A 19169-nucleotide genomic window follows, 5' to 3' on the forward strand; every position below is an offset into this window, starting at 1 on the left:
AATCAAGGGGCGGGGCGCAGAGCGGCGAGGCCAACAGAGAATCGCAAGAGGAAGGGCGGAAGCGGACATGCAGGCGGGCGAGGGGGGCGTGGCGTGGAGAGGCGAGGTCGGCGTGCAGGTACCGCGAGAGCGCGGGGTGGGGGGTGGGGCCTCGCCCGCGCGACCGTCAGGGGGCGTGGCCCGTTTGGCGCACCTGATGCGGGAGAGCGGTTGCCGTCCCTCCAAGCGTTCCCAAGGTGTTTCCTCTGTGGGTAAAACTTATTCTTTGTTATGTTCAGGAGCAGCCTTGCTTCCTGCTTATGTCACTGTTTCTAACAATTCTAAGGTAAAACCTTGGGAAGCTGAAACAATTCGGGGGTCAGGGAACTGGGATCTGTGGAACTGGTCTGTGGGGACGCGGTGAGTCCGGGAACATTTCCTACAGTTAGAATCAATTTAATAAGAGTTTAGTTGTGTAACTATAGAGTTTTCTGTGTAGGGATTACAGGTTAGAATGTGAAATACAAAACTCTTCCTGGATGAGGCACCTGGGTGGCTCAGGTCATGATCCTGGGATCCGGATGAAGTCCCACGTCAGGCTCCCTGCATGGAGCCTGCTTCTCCCTCTGCCTGTGTCTCTGCCTCTCTCTCTGTGTCTCTCAGGAATAAATAAATAAAATCTTAAAAAACAAAACAAAATTAAAGAACTCTCCCTGAGGAGAAAGGGCAATGCTATACTGACACCCAACAAAATGGCATTTTTCTATTCCCCACTCACCCAGGAGGCCAAACTCCACACTGGGCTCCGTTCCAAAGACTTTCATAGGGAGGAGACCTGAGACCTGGGGTATGAGGCTTGGAGGGCTGAGGTATAGGATAGTTTGGGTTACCAACCACTGCTTTAAAAACAACAGTAACTTAAAAAAAATTTTTTATAAGATTTTATTTATTTATTCCTGAGAAATAGACAGGTAGAGGGAGAAGCAGGCTCCATGTAGGGAGCCCAACGTGGGACTCGACCTCGCGTCTCCAGAATCATGCCCGGGCTGAAGGCGGCGCTAAACCGCTGGGCCACCCAGGCTGCCTACCACATTCATTACATTTGGAGGATTTCTCTCCAGCATGTACTATGTGATGATTACTAAGGCTTGAATCCACTGTAAAGGTTTTGCCACACTCATTGCACTGACAGAATTTCTCACCAGAATGAACTCTCTCATGATTTGCCAGATATGAATTTTCACTGAAGACCTTACCACGTTCATTACATTTGTAAGGTTTCTCTCTAGTATGAATCATCCGATGTCTACTGAGGTGTGACACTTGATAATAAGCTTTGCCACACTCATTACATTTGTAAAGTTTTTCCCTTTTTGCTTCATGGTCTTGTGTCAGTATCGAAGGATACATAAAATCACTCCCATCTTTATTAGAAATGTTGGTTTGGACACTAGGAGGAATTCTTTGAAGTGGTAAAACTGAGGATCCACTGTTGAAAAACTTCTCAGCTTTATTACATGTATAAATTTTCCCTTCAGTTTGACATATGGGCAGTTCATCCTGCAAGCTTAATCCAAGCCTATTTCCTCATCCCTTCTACCAGATTGATCTCTTCTACTGCTGAGATGATCTTTATAATTCACAGGAAATCCTTTGTAGTTTCTTTCATCTTTCCACTGACACTCAAAGTCATACATGCTTTCCTGGAGTACCCTGATGCAAAAATCTTTAATATCATGGCCTGCATGCCTTTCCCACATTACTGTATGGAAGACTTATCCTGTATTATTGTTCTCTTGTGGTGGTAATTTTTTGATGAAAAGTATAGAAGGGATAGCTATAAGATATAAAGAACCATCAGTTTCCTATTGTAGCTGCTAAATATAAATATTTCATATTAAAAAACAATATTTCATCAAGAGTAATACTTATATTGAACAGAGTTAAGCAACTTCTCAACCATGACCTTCAATTTCTAGAAACACCAATAAAATAGAATTTATTTTTAAAGATTTTTAAAATTTATTCAAGAGAGAGGCAGAGACCCAGGCAGAGGGAGAAGCAGGCTCTTCACAGGGACCCCGATGGAGGACTCGATCCCAGGACCCAGGGATCACACCCTGAGCTGAAGGCAAATGCTCAACCACTGAGCCACCCATGCATTCCTGAAGTAGGATTGTTTTGTTTTGTTTTGTTTTGTTTTGTTTTGTTTTGTTTTGTTTTGTTTTGTTAATAAAGGAGGAGTGATGGGCAGCCCCAGAGGCTCAGCAATTTAACGCCGGACCGTGATCCTGGAGACCCGGGATTGAGTCCCACGTCAGGCTCCCTGCATGGAGCCTGCTTCTCCCTCTGCCTGTGTCTCTGCCTCTCTCTCTCTCTGTGTCTCTAATAAATAAATAAAACCTTAAAAAAAAAAAAAAGGAGAAGGAGTGATTACATATAATTCAAATTAATTTGGGGGAAGCCTAGTTCCAAAAAATAAATAAATAATGTATGACAAAAATGCTTTGTAGAAACTTAAGTTAGCTTTAAAAAAGGGATATGTTTCCACCAAAACTCCACAGCACCAACAAATGTCAGTAAATACATAGCTGTCTCTTTTTTTAAAAAAGATTTTATTTATTTATCCATGAGAGACAGAGAGAGAGAGGGAGGGACGGTGGCAGAGACACAGGCAGAGGGAGAAGCAGGCTCCATGCAGGGATCCCGATCTGGGACTCGATCCTAGGACTCCAGGGTCACGCCCTGAGCTGAAGGCAGGTGCGTAACCACTGAGCTACCCAGGCGTCCCACATAGCTGTCTCTTATTTGAGGAGGAAAAAATATATATACATATTACTATATATGTGAATTAATAAGTACTAAAGGAAGGGCACCTGGGTGTCTCAGTTAAGCCTCTGACTCTTGGCTTTTGGCTCAGGTCATGATCCCATGGGGTGTAGGACTGAGCCCTATATTAGACTGCACTCAGTAGGGAGTCTGCTTCAAGATTCTCTCCCTCTGTTCCTCACCCCACTTGCTGCCTCTTGTGCTCTCTGTCTCTCCAAAATAAATAAGCAAATCTTTAAAAAAGTTCTAAAGCACACGATATATTGTAAAGACAAATGATCTGTACCAACATTATCTAATGAATAATCTAAATTTTAACACAAAATTTCAAATCAAGAATAACAATGGGAAAATAAGGGAGTATTAATAAAACATAGAAATAAAATATTTTTCTCAATATTGTTATAAACTCATGCAGAATAGGCATTTTGCAACATTAGAAAGTGGTTCAGGGATCCCTGTGTGGCGCAGCGGTTTAGCGCCTGCCTTTGGCCCAGGGCGCGATCCTGGAGACCCGGGATCAAATCCCACATCAGGCTCCCGGTGCATGGAGCCTGCTTCTCCCTCTGCCTGTGTCTCTGCCTCTCTCTCTCTCACTGTGTGCCTATCATAAATAAATAAAAATTAAAAAAAAAAAAAGTGGTTCACTGAAGGGGGGCACTTGACGGGATGAGCACTGGGTGTTATGCTATATGTTGGCATATCGAACTCCAATAAAAAAATATATTTAAAAAAAAGTGGTTCATGTCATGACCACTAAACCAGTCCTACAAGAAATGTTAAGGGGACTTTCTGAGTGGAAAGGAAATACCGTAAGAAAGAGGTAAAAAAAGAAGACATCCAGATGGCTAACATACACATGAAAAGATGCTCAACATCACTCATCATTAGCGAAACACAAATCAAAACCACAATGAGATACCACCTGACACCTGTCAGAATTGCTAAAATTAAAAACACAAGAAACAAAAGGTGTTGGTGAGGCTGCAGAGAAAGGAGACCCGTCTTGCACTGTTCTAGGAATGCAAACTAGTACAGCCACTCTGGAGAATAGTTTGGAGGTTCCTCAAAAAGTTAAAAAAAAAAAAGTTAAAAACAGAACTACCCTATAATTCAGGAATTACACTACTAGGTATTTACACAAAGGATACAAAAATACACATTTGAAGAGATACATGTGCCCCTATATTTATAGCAGCTTATTTACAATAGTCAAGGTATGGAAGAAGCCCAAGTGTTCAAGGATAGATGAATGGATAAAGAAGGTATGGCATACATATACAATGGAATATTATTAGTCATAAAAAAAGAATGAAATCTTGCTATCTGTACAACATGAATGGATATACAAGGCATTATGTTAAGTGAACTAAATCAAACAGAAAAAGGCAAATATCATGATTTCACTTATATGTGGAATATAAAAAACAAAACAAATGCATGAACAAACAAAAAAAATAGAAATAGACTCATAAATACAGTGAACAAATTGATGGTTGTCTGAGGGGAGGAGGTGGGCAATGAGCAAATTCAGTGAAGGGGATTAAGAGGTACAAACATAGTTATAAAATGAGTCACAAAAATGAAAAGTGCAGCATAGGGAATATAATCAGTAATATAATAATACTGTGCTGTGACACAGGGTAACTACACTTACGGTATTTTGTATTGCATGTAATTGTGGAATCACTATGTTGTACACCTGAAACCAACATAATAACGTATGTCAACCATACGTCAAGAAAAAAATGCAGCCTACCATAAAATCTTGGGATAATAATACTGTATTCAGCAATTCATTCATTAAGAAAAAAGAGCTTTGCTTTCATCTCTGTTGGAGTTGCAGCACCACCACTGGAGTGTGAAAGGGTATATTTTACATGTCTGAAAAAGTTTGATATGGAGAGGGAGAAAAACATTTCCTCCGAGAGCTCACAAGAAAGAAGCCTTTGTTTTCTCACAGAACTCTCCCACTGCAGTTTCTCACTTTTTTTTTTTTTTAAGATTTATTTATTCATTCATGAAAGACACACAGAGAGAGGCAGAGGGAGAAGCAGGCTCCCTGTAGGTAGCCCGATGTAGGACTTCGTCCTGGATCCTGGGATCATTCCCGGAGCCAAAGGCAGACGCCCAAATCCCTGAGCCACCCAGATGTCCCTCTCAAACACTATTAATGGTGTGGCCTCCTCTCTGCCCTTCTGAGTGCCTGCCTGTGTTCCCACCTGTTAGGTTTTCTTTTAATGATCGTCGGAGAAAATTAAAGACAGCAGAGCCAGGCGGTAGGTTTAAAAGTGCTTTAATGGGGAGCGCTCCCGGGAGAGGTTCCGTGACTCCGAGAAGCTCCAGCCAGGGAAGTCGCGCCCCAGCAAACCGGAGGGGGGTTTATAAAACGTTTTCGACGGGAAGATGGGGGCAGGGTGGCATTCCGGTTAGGGCAAGGATCATGGGTTTCGGGTTTCGGAAGCTAAGTTAGGGTAGGGCAGCAAGGCGGCATTGTTGGGAGGTTGCTGGCCTCTGGTCGGCTGTTTTGAGGTCCCCAGTCTCTCCAGCCCAACACAACCTGTTACACATTCCCATTCATTTGCGTTTTGTTTGTTTTTTATTTTGCCCTCCACAGTCCAGGGCTCTTTCCCTTACTTCAAAAAGAATATTTAGGGATGCTTGGGTGGCTCAGCAGTTGGGCGTCTGCCTTTGGCTCAGGGCATGATCACAGAGTCCTGGGATCGAGTCCCACATGGGGCTTCCGGCACAGAGCCTACTTCTCCCTCTGCCTATGTCTCTGTCTCTGTGTCTCTCATGAATAAATAAAATCTTAAGAAAAAAAAGTCAGAAAGACTTAATTCCATCAGATAAGATTCCTGCTTATCACATAACAGAAACATGATGCACTGTGGCTTTTCCAAAATTCAACCCCTTTATTCAGCTGAGTAAGGACATTATAGGTGGATCTAGAAAAAGCACTTCACAAATTCCTCCACTGCTTGTCTCCTTCTCTGAATGCACAGAAAACAGAACAATATATGCAAACCTCACTCTCTTCTAAGAGCCACAAGACTAGAAAACGGAATCGGGTATGTAAAAGCTTGGAAGGTTTTACGCATACTTAAGTTCTGTAACACTCCTGATGTATCATGAAATGGGCAGATGACCTGAAGAAAGAGGAAGTGTAAAGTCCAGATGGTATACAAATGAAGCTTGTCATTTCTTTTTTAAGTTGGCTCCATGCTCCACGTGGAACCCAACATAGGGTTTGAACTCATGACCCTGAGATCAAGACTCAAGCTTAGATCAAGAATCAGATGCTTGACCGATTGAGCCACCCAGGCATCTCAAGAAGTTATCATTTCTGCATCAAGGCTTCAATCTCAATCAAGCAGGGCAGGGGCTCCCAGGAGGCAAACAAGGGAAAATGCGAAAATAGCCAAGGGCAGATCCCCACTGCTGGAGGGACATTATCCTCACCCAGAGAGACCAGGTTCCTATAGTTCTCCAACATCACATCCCTGTACAATTCCTGCTGTGCAGGGTCCAGGCACTCTCACTCCTCAGAGAATTCTGTGGCCACATCACTAAAGGTCAACCATCCCTGAAATGAGAACACATTTCACCAAGGAGCTGTGGAAAAAGTTCTTATCTTCACATAAAATGAGAAGAAGAGAGATGTGAAGGATAGATTTGGTTGAAGTGGTGTTCTTACAGATCCACAGAAGATATTTCCGAGCAAGTTAAGTGTCCCTAATTGACTTATTGTACTTTTTCCAAAAGAGGTTAGGACAGTCTCTAAATTGTTGTGGATTTCTCATTTTTGTAGATAATACAAGAAGTACATACCAACACACACAAGTTCAACACAGTATTATCCATTTAGAAATGTGAGATATTATGTTCTACACACTCAGTGATATTCAACATCTAGATGAACTACAATACAAGTGGTATCCTCAGAGATGACAATATCCATGGTAGCTTTAAAGAAAGCATGGAATCTAAAAATTGTAATAACAATAGTGACAGCAATGACTAATGGTTTTTCAACATGTCCCGTGTACTAGGCATTACTCTAAATGCTTTACACATCCAAGCTGATAAAACAAAAGAATAGCTCATGAAAGAAAGAACGGTTCTCAAATTACTGAAATTACAAATTTCACCTGTCTCACAGTTACTCTGAGAAACTATTCTTGGGTCAGGTAGCTAAGAAGTGGCAGTCAACTTCTGATCACAGAGGTCTGGGCTTTGAAATTGAACATAAGAATTAAATACTTAAGTAACAGATATACCATCTAAAGTGCATTCATGGAGGGTTCTCAAACTGAGAAAACTTGAAACAAGTTCAAGGATAATAACAAGGAATTGCCTGGAAGGTCACTATACACACACACACAAACACATACACAAACATAATGTATTACTATTCTTACTATAATTTTAATCACTGATGTAATAGTGTAAAAATAACCTAAAGCCATAGAAATTATTTCAGATGTAATTCCAACTGTTAAAAAGATTTAAAACTTATTTACGAAAGTATGAAGTGTCTTTTATAAAAACCATGGGCCTGCACATCCATGGATTCATGCACACACAAATATACACACTTAAATTGAAACAGAAATAAGAGGAGTTTTCTCTTGATTTTTTGGGTGAAATTTTTCATTTTTTGCTTATAGTGTATTCAGTCTCTTTGGGTCAAACTAATATATAAATTGTACTTGATTTAGTTTGTCAAAATTAGTCTATCTTAGGCTTTAAAACAAGTGGTAAAACATGTAAGGATACATTGGCCCCTTCATTCCAATATCTATTAAATACTTATGGTCAAAAATATAATTTTGCTCTCCTAAATTTAGACATTTAGGCATTAAAAAAATATGATTGAGTTTGTTTACTCCTCTAATAAACTAATAATCTACAAGGATTCAAGAGTTGAAAATTTATTACTGGTACACACTACTTGAACAGAATTAGATTAAAAAAATATGGATTGCTGCAGAAAACACTTGAAACATTAGTGGAAAATTAACAATCACCAAAAAAGGTGAAAAAAAAAAGCCATGTTTTTAAGCAAGAATATTTCACCAAATATCATGACCAAGAGCACACATTGGATGCATCTCCCCCAAATTAAGGCACAGAAAAGAGGCCGGCCAGGCCTCTCAGATCTCACCACTGCACAGAATGCCTGAGTGGGGACCATTACAAGAAGAGGGAAAGAAAAAAAATGTCAAAGACCTGGGTATGTTAAATTCAGGGATGAAAGGTGTTCACTGAAGCAGAACTTAAAGCAATATACTAAAAATAATACTCCTTTCTTTAGTGGCACAGATTTTCTCCCATTGGTCTCGTTTTCAAAAATTTTACCAACTATTTATGCCCATGAACACGTGACTTCCATGTATAGGTCCTTTGATCCCGGTATACAGAGGCTGACAGTGCATGCAGAAGCAGTCCCTAAAACAACCTCTGCTGCCCAACTGTCCTGACACCATGGGGCCCACACTCATCTCCAAACCATGCCTGTTGTGAAGCCCAGGAGGATGCGCCCAGGGGTCCTCACAGGCTCCACATCACTGGGACACCATGAGATGGAATCTACATGGAGAGAGACTGAGGGAAGGCCTGGGGAGTGTGGACACACACAGCTCACGTGGACACGTCAGAGTCAGAGAAGATGAGCGAGTCCAAGAAGGGCACAGCAGGAGGGAGAGATGGAAAAACAACCAACAATATGACTTTACCTGACAAACAGCCATGCCTGACTCCTCCCTTCCTCCTTCTTCCTCAGACAAGATCAGTCTTGAGAGTCCTGAGTCCTGAGGGTCAAGAATATGCAGCTGAATGCTTAGAATCAATCTCTGTCCTTCCTGTACCACAACCTCACACAGGAAGACCTCTCCCTGGGGAGACAACAGTCCCTGCTGCCACTGCCACAGGAGGAGACTCAGGGACCATGAACCCCTCCAGACACCGACACAAGTGAGTGTTCCCAGCCCATTCTTCAGAACTGGCCCCTGCTCCGGGGAAGTACCCCCCCTTTCACTGTAGCAGTGGGGACCTGGGCTGGACCCACACTCCCCTCCAGGTCACAGACCCGTCCTGACCACACCCCACACAGAGCAGGGCCCCCTCCCCTCTCCCTAGATCAGGAACTGCTGTCAGCCTCAGAAACGGAGGACCCAGGGCTTTGCTGAAGGGGCAGAAGGAAACAGGGAGGGAGTCAAGGGGTATCAGAGAAGATAGTATCAAATCGAGGACTCGAGGGAGGACGCTGTTTGCCACCTGCATCTGAGGAGCCAGACAGTCCCAGGCAGAGGGATAGCCTGAGGCAGGAGCAAGCCTGGCCAGCATGGCTGCAGCAGGGTGAGGGGAAGAGGCCAGCATGGCTGCAGCAGGGTGAGGAGGGGACCAGCAGGAGAGGAGGTCAGAGAGGCAGCTGGGGTAGCAGATGGGGAAGGGCGTGGTCTTCCAACATTTGCCTCTCACATCTTGAAAGAAGTTTAGAAAACATGTATTCCAAAAAAACAAAAACAAAAAACAAAAATAAAAAAATAAAATAAAATAAAAAGAAAACATGTATTCCTCCTCTCACTTTAAGCAAACATCAAACATTTTTCATCTTATACATTAAAACATTTACAAATAATATAGTATCTTATACTTAGAATCACGCCAAGATGTGCATCTAGGCCTCAGGAAGTACAGGGTCACCCTTAACCTAGATGTGGGGGGCGCAGGAGGAGGGTGACTGGGGGAGCTTGAGCCAGTTCTGCACAAATAAGATGGACATGCCCCAGGTGTTCCAGCAGAGATGTAGAGGCAGCTGGACATGGGATGGAGTTCAGGGCAGAAGTCTGGAGGAGAGGGGAAACTGGGACATATGCAGGTGATGTTGAGAGCCAGGAGATGAGGTGATGAGGAAAGGCAGGGGGTAGACAGAGAAGAGGTACAAGGATTAAGCTGTGGGGTGCCCCACACTCAGAGACCAGGCAGTTCAGCAGACACCAGCAGGGATGGTGAGAGGTGATCAGGAAAACCAAAAGGTAGGTAGAGTAGTCAAGGTTAGTGGGATGTCCTCAAACCAAGGAAAAACGTGTCAAGGAAGAGAGAGTGGTCTCATGTGCCACCTGCTTCTGACAGGAAAAGCAGGATGAAGCCAGGAGATTCAATCCTGGGCTGAGAAATGGGGTCCCTGGTGATTCTGAAAGAGAAAGTCTCAGGGGCATAGTGATTGTTGAAGGCTTGACCGGATGGGGTTCCTGTGACAAGTGGAGACAAGATATGAAGACAGTAAAAGCCAACTTTTAGTGGCTTGCATTCTGGAAGGTAGCAAGGAAGAGAATGGCTTTCAAGAGGGGAAATGAGAAAGCCAGTGGGCCTCAATCCGAACCAGACACAATTCACTTAAAAGTGAAAAAGTCTGGGCATGTTTTCAAAAATATAATGAAGTCAAAGTTTAGAAAAATTTCATACTTATAGCGGGAAGACGAATTGATTATAGGATCCTACCAAGCTTATTTCAGAAGTTTATTAATAATTATTCTCAAAGTAGGGGATCCCTGGGTGGCGCAGCGGTTTGGCGCCTGCCTTTGGCCCAGGGCGCGATCCTGGAGACCCGGGATCGAATCCCACGTCAGGCTCCCGGTGCATGGAGCCTGCTTCTCCCTCTGCCTGTGTCTCTGCCTCTCTCTCTCTCACTGTGTGCCTATCATAAATAAATAAAAAACTTAAAAAAAATAATAATTATTATTCTCAAAGTAGAAATTGAGTAAACTTAAGATTTATCCTAGTTTCAAAAATAATGAATTAAATGTAAAGAAATGAGGGGAAAAAAAGTAAATTCATCACTAAACCAACAGTTTCAACGCTCCTTTCAAAAGGAAACGTGTAGGGACAATCAAGTCCTGTCCCAGGGCCCCTCCCTTCCCCTTTCCCAACCCAGGCAAAGGGAAGAGGGTGACCCCAACTGACTAAATCAATTGCTGTCCCCTGGCTGAATAGGGATTGCAATTGGAAGGTATCTTCTCATACAAATAATCATAAAATGCTCAAGCCTTTGAGACAGGAGTTTTAGACGCGTCATCCTTATCTGTATAATTGAAACAAACTTCAATTTCTTAGATTATAAAGCCACCCATCAATGTTATAACTTAATGACATCCATATCCAAACAACTTAGTGCTCATCTGGATCCAGATACGCCCTCTTTCTTCACTAGGATGTGTTTCCCTTATTCTGCATGTCAGTCTGCCAGATTTTTTAAAAAAAGATGTTATTTATTTGTTCATGAGAGACACACAGAAAGAGGCAGAGATACAGAGGGAGAAGCAGGCTCCCTGTGGGGGAGCCTGATGCAGGACCCCTGGGGTCATGACCCAAGCCAAAGGCAGACGCTCAACCACTGAACCATCCAGGCATCCCTATCTCCCAGATTTCTTTCTCTCACTCTGTCTCTTAACAAAGGTACTTTGCCTCACCAAACTTTAGTCAGCCAGATCCTTAAACCTTCTTCTAGGCGCATCTATACACTTCTCTACAAAATCAGCCTTGGCGGGGCACCTGGGTGGCTCAGTAGGTTAAGGGATGGACTCTTGGTTTCAGCTCAGGTCATCCTGAGATCAAGCCCTACCTTGGGCTCCCTGCTTCTCAGGAGTCTGCCCTCCCTCTATGTCTGTTCCTCGCCCTACATGGGCGTGCTTGAGTGTGCTTGTGAGCTCTCTCTCATAAATAAATTAAATCTTTAAAAAAAATCAGCTTTGGTAAGAATCCTGCAAAGTTAGTTTATCCAGAACCTTCCACCCTCCTTATCCTCATCCCCCCACCATTCCCCAGGTTATGTCTGATCACCCTGGCCTGTCAGCAGGAATCCTGTTCGGTCTGTTTAGCCAGAACCACACTTACCCGTGAGGTTTCCTGTTGGCAATTTTCCATGCAGGAATCTCCTCCTTGCTCCTTATCTTCGAATTCCCACTTGCCCAGGATGTAGTCAGGGCTGAGCCCAATCTCTCTCCCCAACCGTAAATCTTACAGTTGGGGGGCAATGGTCCTGAATAATCCCTGCCTTACCACCTTTAACAAGCATCATTACATTTTTTTTCTTTGACACTCTTTTTTTTTGGTGGGGGGGGTGAGGTCCTCTTTTCCCCTGGGTTTCCCCTCATTCTGTTCCTCTCTCCTGTCCTGCTCTTTCTGCCCTTCTCCTTCTCTCACACCTGTTCTGCCCCACTGGGACACTTGTTTCCCCTCTTGTTGCTTTCTCCTCAACCTTTTTCTTTCTTCCTTTTCTTTTTTTTTTTCTTTTTCTTTTTTTTTATGATAGCCACAGAGAGAGAGAGAGAGAGAGAGAGGCAGAGACATAGGCAGAGGGAGAAGCAGGCTCCCTGGGGGGACCCCAAGCGGGACTGGACGGGACACCATCCCAGGACCCGGGGATCATGTCCTGACCTGAATGCAGATGCTCAACCACTGAGCCATCCAGGTGCTCCTCTTCCCAACCTTTCTGATCCTCCCTGACCTCCACTATTTCTGCCTCTTTCCTTCCCCATCTGCCTCCTCTCTGCTCTCCCTATTACATCATCACCACAGGTCACCTGGCAGAATGGGGCTCTGCAGGACGCCGAGGAGTCAGCGTAGAACCCACACAAAGTGCCGAGGGCAGAGACCAGCCTTGCTGCGATTGGAAACCGATGGGGACGCACACCCGGCCTCCCACCGCGACGTCCGCATGTACTTGGGGTGCAGGCGAGGGCGCGGGTATTTTAGGGCTCGTAGCGACCCCCACACTTCGGCCATGGAGGAAGAGGAGACTGCGGTGAGCACGTTTAGACGAGAAAGAGGAAACTCATGCTCCCCAGCGGGACCTGTACTCACTCCTGAGTCTAGAAGAACCACCACCCGCGCAGTGAAGAAGCCCCAGCGTGGGTATTTGTTGTTTCTAATGGCTGAGTAATATTCCATTGTATACATAGACCACAGCTTCTTTATCCATTCATCTTTCGATGGACACCGAGGCTCCTTCCACAGTTTGCCTATTGTGGACATCGCTGCTATAAACATTGGGGTGCAGGTGTCCTGCATCTGTATCTTTGGGGTAAATCCCCAGCAGTGCAATTGCTGGGTCGTAGGGCAGGTCTATTTTTAACTCTTTGAGGAACCTCCACACAGTTTTCCAGAGTGGCTGCACCAGTTCACATTCCCACCAAGAGTGCAAGAGGGTTCCCCTTTCTCCGCATCCTCTCCAACATTTGTTGTTTCCTGTCTGGTTAATTTTCACCATTCTCACTGGTGTGAGGTGGTATCTCATTGTGGTTTTGATTTGTTTTTCCCTGACGGCAAGGGATGCGGAGCATTTTCTCATGTGCTTGTTGGCCATGTCTATGTCTTTGTGAAATTTCTGTTCACAGAAATTGCCCATTTCATGATTGGATTGTTTGTTTCTTTGCTGTTGAGTTTAAGAAGTTCTTTATAGATCTTTGGTACTAGCCCTTTATCTGATACGTCATTTGCAAATATCTTCTCCCATTCTGTAGGTTGTCTTTTAGTTTTGTTGACTGTTTCTTTGGCTGTGAAGAAGCTTTTGATCTTGAGTAAGACCCAATAGTTCATTTTTGCTTTTGTTTCCCTTGCCTTCATAGATGTATCTTGCAAGAAGTTGCTGTGGCTGAGTTCAAAAAGGGTGTTGCCTGTGTCCTCCTCTAGGATTTTGATGGATTCTTGTCTCACATTTAGATCTTTCATCCATTTTGAGTTTATCTTTGTGTATGGTGTAAGAGAATGGTCCAGTTTCATTCTTCTGCACATGGATGTCCAATCTTCCCAGCACCATTTATTGAAGAAACTGTCCTTTTTCCAGTGGATAGTCTTTCCTGCTTTGTCTAATATTATCTGACCATAGAATTGAGGGCCCATTTGTGGATTCTCTGTTTTTGTGCCAGTGCCATACTTTCTTGATGATCACAGCTTTGTAGTACAACCTGAAATCCGGTATTGTGATGCCCCCCCCCGCCCCCGGCTCTGGTTTTCTTTTTCAATATTCCCCTGGCTATTCGGGGTCTTTTTGATTCCACACAAATCTTAAGATTATTTGTTCCAACTCTCTGAAGAAAGTCCATGGTATTTTGATAGGGATTGCCTTAAATGTGTAAATTTCCCTGGGTAACATTGACATTTTCACAATATTAATTCTTCCAATCCATGAGCATGGAATGTTTTTCCATCTCTTTGTGTCTTCCTCAATTTCTTTCAGAAGTGTTCTGTAGTTTGTAGGGTATAGATTCTTTACTTCTTTGGTTAGGTTTATTCCTAGGTACCTTTTTTTTTTTTTTTTTGAACAGGTTTCAATTTATTTTTTTTATTCATAAATTTATTTTTTATTGGTGTTCAATTTGCCAACAAATAGAATAACACCCAGTGCTCATCCCATCAAGTGCCCACCTCAGTGCCCGTCACCCAGTCGCCCCCACCCCCCACCCACCTCCCCTTCCACCACCCCTAGTTCGTTATTCCTAGGTATCTTATGCTTTTGTGTGCAATTGTAAATGGGATTGACTCCTTAATTTCTCTATCTTCAGTTTCATTTTTAGTGTATAGATATTCCACTGATTTCTGGGCATTAATTTTGTATCTTGCCACACTGCCAAATTACTGTATGAGTTTTAGCAATCTTGGGGTGGAGTCTTTTGGTTTTCTCTGTACAATATCATGTCATCTGTGAAGAGGGAGAGTTTGACTTCTTCTTTGCCAATTTGAATGCCTTTTATTTCTTTTTGTTGTCTGATTGCTGAGGCTAGGACTTCTCGTAATATATTAAATAGCAGTGGTGAGAGTGGACATCCCTGTCGTGTTCCTGCTCTTAGAGGAAAGGCTCCCAGTGTTTCCCCATTGAGAATATTTGCTGCGGACTTTTCATAGATGGCTTTTAAGATGCTGAGGAATGTTTCCTCTATCCCTACACTCTGGAGAGTTTTGATCAGGAATGGATCCTGTATTTTGTCAAATGCTTTCTCTGCATCTATTGAGAGGATCATATGGTTCTTGTTTTTTCTCTTTTTTAAAAAAATTTTTTAATTAATTAATTAATTTATTTATTTATGATAGTTACAGAGAGAGAGAGAGAGAGAGAGAGAGAGGCAGAGACATAGGCAGAGGGAGAAGCAGGCTCCATGCACCGGGAGCCTGACGTGGGATTCGATCCCGGGTCTCCAGGATCGCGCCCTGGGCCAAAGGCAGGCGCCAAACCACTGCGCCACCCAGGGATCCCCTTGTTTTTTCTCTTGATGATATGATCTATCATATTGATTGCTTTACAAGTGTTGAACCAGCCTTGCATCCTGGGGATAAATCCCACTTGGTCATGGTGAATAATCTTCTTAATGTACTGTTGGATCCTACTGGCTAGTATTTTGTTGAGAATTTTTGCATCTGTGTTTGTCAGGGATATTGGTCTATAATTCTTATTTCTGGTGGGGTCTTTGTCTGGTAATGGAATTAAGGTGCTGCTGCTCTTGTAGAATGTGTTTGGAAGTATTCCATCCCTTTCTATCCTTCAGAACAGCTTTAGTAGAATAGGTATGGTTTCTTCTTTAAACAATTGATAGAATTCTCCTGGGAAGCCATCTGGCCCTGGACTTTTGTGTCTTGGGAGGTTTTTAATGACTGCTTCAATTTCCTCCTGGTTTTTGATGACTGCTTCAATTTCCTCCCTGGCCTGTTCAAGTTTTCTATTTCTTCCTGTTCCAGTTTTGGTAGCTTGTGGTTTTCCAGAAACTCATCCATTTCTTCTAGTTTGCCTAATTTATTGGTGTATAGCTGCTCATAATGTTTTTAAAATCGTTTGTATTTCCTCGGTATTGGTTGTGATCTCTCCGTTTTCATTCATGATTTTATTAATTAGAGTCTTTTCACTTTTGTTTTAATAAGGCTGGCGAATGGTTTATCTATCTTATTAATTCTTTCTTTTTCTAAGATTTTATTTATTTATTCATGAGACACACACACACACACACACACACAGGCAGGGAGGCAGAGACACAGGCTCCAGGCCGGGACCCGATGTGGGATTCGATCCTGGGTCTCCAGGATCACACCCTGGTCTGAAGACGGCGCTAAACCGCTGAGCCACCTGGGCTGCCCTTATTAATTCTTTCAAAGAAGCAACAACTCCTAGTTTTGTTGATCTGTTCTATAGTTCTTCTGGTCTCTATTTCGTTGAGTTCTGCTCGAATCTTTATTAACTCTCTTCTTCTGCTGGGTGTAGGTTTTATTTGCTGTTCTTTCTCCAGTTCCTTTAGGTGGGAGGTTAGGTTGTGTACTTGAGTTTTTTCCAATTTTTTGAGGGATGCTTGTATTGCAATGTATTTCCCTCTCAGGACTGCTTTTGCTGTTTCCCAAAGATTTTGAACTGTTGTATATTCATTCTCATTAGTTTCCATGAATCATTTTAATTGTTCTCTAATTTCCTGGTTGGCTCTTTCATCTTTCAACAGGGTGCTCTTTAACCTCCACATGTTTGAGTTTCTTCCAAGTTTCAACTTGTGATTGAGTTCAAGTTTCAAATCATTGTGGTCTGAAAATATGCAGGGGACAATCTCAATCTTTTGGTATCGGTTGAGACCTGATTTGTGACCCAGTATGTGGTCTATTCTGGAGAAAGTTCCATGTGCACTTGAGAAGAATGTGTGTTCAGTTGCGTTCGGATGCAAAGTTCTGCATTTATCTGTGAAATCCATCTGGTCTAGTATATCATTCAAAGCTCTTGTTTCTTTGGAGATGTGGTTATAAGATCTGTCATTTGCAGAAAGCGCCATGTTGAAGTCTCCCAGTATTAGTGTATTATTATCTAAATGTGTCTTTACTTTGCTTATTAATTGATTGATATACTTGGCAGCTCCCACATTAGGGCATAAATATTCATGATTGTTAGGTCTTCTTGTTGGATAGATCCTTTAAGTATGATATAGTGTCCCTCTTCATCTCTTTTTACAGTCTTTGGGATAAACTTTAATTTATCTGATATGAGGATGGTTACCCCTGCTTTCTTTTGAGGACCATTTGAATGATAAATGGTTCTCCAACCTTTCATTTTCAGGCTGGAGGTCTCCTTAGATCTAAAAGGAGTCTCTTGTAGACAGCAATACCCCGCGTTTTTTGATGGGATCATTAAGCCCATTCACGTTCAGAGTTACTATTAAAAGATATGAATTTAGTGTCATTGTAATACCTATTCAGTCCCTGTTTTTGTGGATTTTTCCTTTGGGTTTCCTTTTTCTTTTACAGGGTACCCCTTAATATTTCTTGCAGAGCCGGTTTGGTGGTCACATATTCTTTCAGTTTCTGCTTATCTTGGAAGTTCTTTATCTCTCCTTCTATTCTGAATGAGAGCCTCGCTGGATAAAGTATTCTTGGCTTCATGTTCTACTCATTTAGGACCCTGAATATATCCTGCCAGCCCTTTCTTTTCTGCTAAGTCTCTGTGGAGAGGTCTGCTGTTAATCTGATATTTCTCCCCATATAAATTAAGAATCTCTTGTGGCTCGCTGCTTTAAGGATTTTCTCTTTATCTTTGGAATTTGCAAGTTTCACTATTAAATGTTGAGGTATTGAATGGTTTTTATTGATTTTTTTTGGGGGGGAAATCTATCTCCTGGATCTGAATGCCTGTTTCCCTCCCCAAATTAGGGAAGTTCTTAGCTATGATATGTTCAAATATGCTTTCTGGTCATCTCTCCCTTTTGGCGCCCTCTGGAACCCCAATTAAATGTAGATTTTTCCTCCTGAGGCTGTCACTTATTTCCCTTAACCTTTCCTCATGGTCTTTCAATTGTTTTTCTCTTTTTTCCTTAGCTTCCTTCCTTGCCATCAACTTGTCTTCTATGTCACTCACTTTTTCTTCCACCTCTTTAACCCTCATCATTAGGACCTCCAGTTTGGATTGCATCTCATTTAATTGATTTTTAATTTTGGCCTGATTAGATCTAAATGCTGCAGCCATGAAGTCTCTTGAATCTTTTATGCTTTTTTCCAGAGCCATCAGTAGCTTTATTTTTAAGATTTTATTTATTTATTCATGAGAGACACAGAGAGAGAGAGGCACAGACACAGGCAGAGGGAGAAGCAGGCTCCATGTAGGAAGCCCAACGTGGGACTCAATCCTGGGTCTCCAGGATCATGCCCTGGGCTGAAGGCAGCGGTAAACCACTGAGCCAATCGGGCTGCCTTACCAGTAGCTTTATAATTGTGCTTCTTCTTTTTTTTTTTTTTTTATAATTGTGCTTCTGAATTGGCTTTCTGACATCGAATTGTAATCCAAAATCTATAACTCTGTGGCAGAGAGTACTCTTTCTGATTCTTTCTTTTGTGGTGAGTTCTTCTTTCAAGTCATTTTGCTCAGTTCAGAGTGGCTAAAAACGAGTTGTACTGGGAAAAGAAAAAAAAACAAAAATCAAAACAACAACAACAACAAAAACAAGGAGTGGTATCCTCTGGTTCTATATACTGTAAATCCCTCAACTTCCCCTGGAGCTTTCCAGCGGTGCTCGGCCAGGAACTTGCTCTTCCCCTGTCCTTCCTTTTTTTTTTTTTTTTTTTTAATTTTTATTTATTTATGATAGTCACACAGAGAGAGAGAGAGAGGCAGAGACACAGGCAGAGGGAGAAGCAGGCTCCATGCACCGGGAGCCCGATGTGGGATTCGATCTAGGGTCTCCCGGATCGCGCCCTGGGCCAAAGGCAGGCGCCAAACCGCTGCGCCACCCAGGGATCCCTTCCCCTGTCCTTCCTGCTGGTCTTCTGGAGGAGGGGACTGCTGTGCATATTCTCAGGTGTGTGCATGGCTCAGTGGGAGTGTTTATCCTGTGAGGCCCCTGTTCCCTGGCGGCCCTCCCTCTTAGGCACAGGGTGACACCACGAGGAACAACAACATTGGCAGCGGCCAGATCTCCAGCCCTGGGGTCAGTTCCCGCAGTAACTACCGCAGTCTCCCAGTCCGCACTGGTCTGGATGCTCCAGAGGCTGGGGGCACTGACCTGCATGGCTTGGGGGCCCCCAGGGGCAGGAGAGTCCTCGCTGTCCTGTGTCCTCCACGCCTCTGCCTGTCCCGGGGGGAGCGCAGGATCCTAGATTGTGTCTGCTCAGTGCCCAGGATCCGCGGCCTGTGCTGCTGGAATTGTGCTCCTGGGGCCAGGGCTCCTCAAGGCAGCAGGGCGCAGCCCCCTCCCCCGGAGCCGCTGCCTGAGCTTCTCCTAAGGTCCCACCAGGCGCGTGCTCTAGCCCTTTACAGAGCTCGGCCCTGGGTCTGTGGCAGGCTCTCCTCCCGGTGCACTTCCTCTGTTAGTGACCCTGGGAGACTGGAGACTCCATTGCCCCTC

At 43.4% G+C, this 19169-nt stretch overlaps 1 protein-coding gene across 12 annotated transcripts in view; it reads left to right on the plus strand.

Annotated features, from left to right (window-relative positions):
• The window catches only part of LOC140600928 (uncharacterized), a 44059-nt gene continuing 24890 nt past the window's right edge, over positions 1–19169 (plus strand). For 3 of the 12 annotated variants that reach the window (XM_072769286.1, XM_072769292.1, XM_072769302.1), the window contains exons 1-2: positions 5850–8784; positions 12391–12722. In XM_072769286.1, coding sequence (XP_072625387.1) covers positions 8480–8784; positions 12391–12722 — 637 coding nt within the window. In that variant the 5' untranslated portion in view covers positions 5850–8479. Of the gene's footprint in view, positions 119–172; positions 248–5837; positions 8785–12390; positions 12727–19169 lie in introns of those variants that run through there. The other 9 variants (XM_072769268.1, XM_072769321.1, XM_072769240.1 and 6 more) reach the window with 8 other exon arrangements.

Source organism: Canis lupus, chromosome 1 (assembly GCF_048164855.1).
Source record: "Canis lupus baileyi chromosome 1, mCanLup2.hap1, whole genome shotgun sequence".
NCBI lineage: Eukaryota > Metazoa > Chordata > Mammalia > Carnivora > Canidae > Canis > Canis lupus.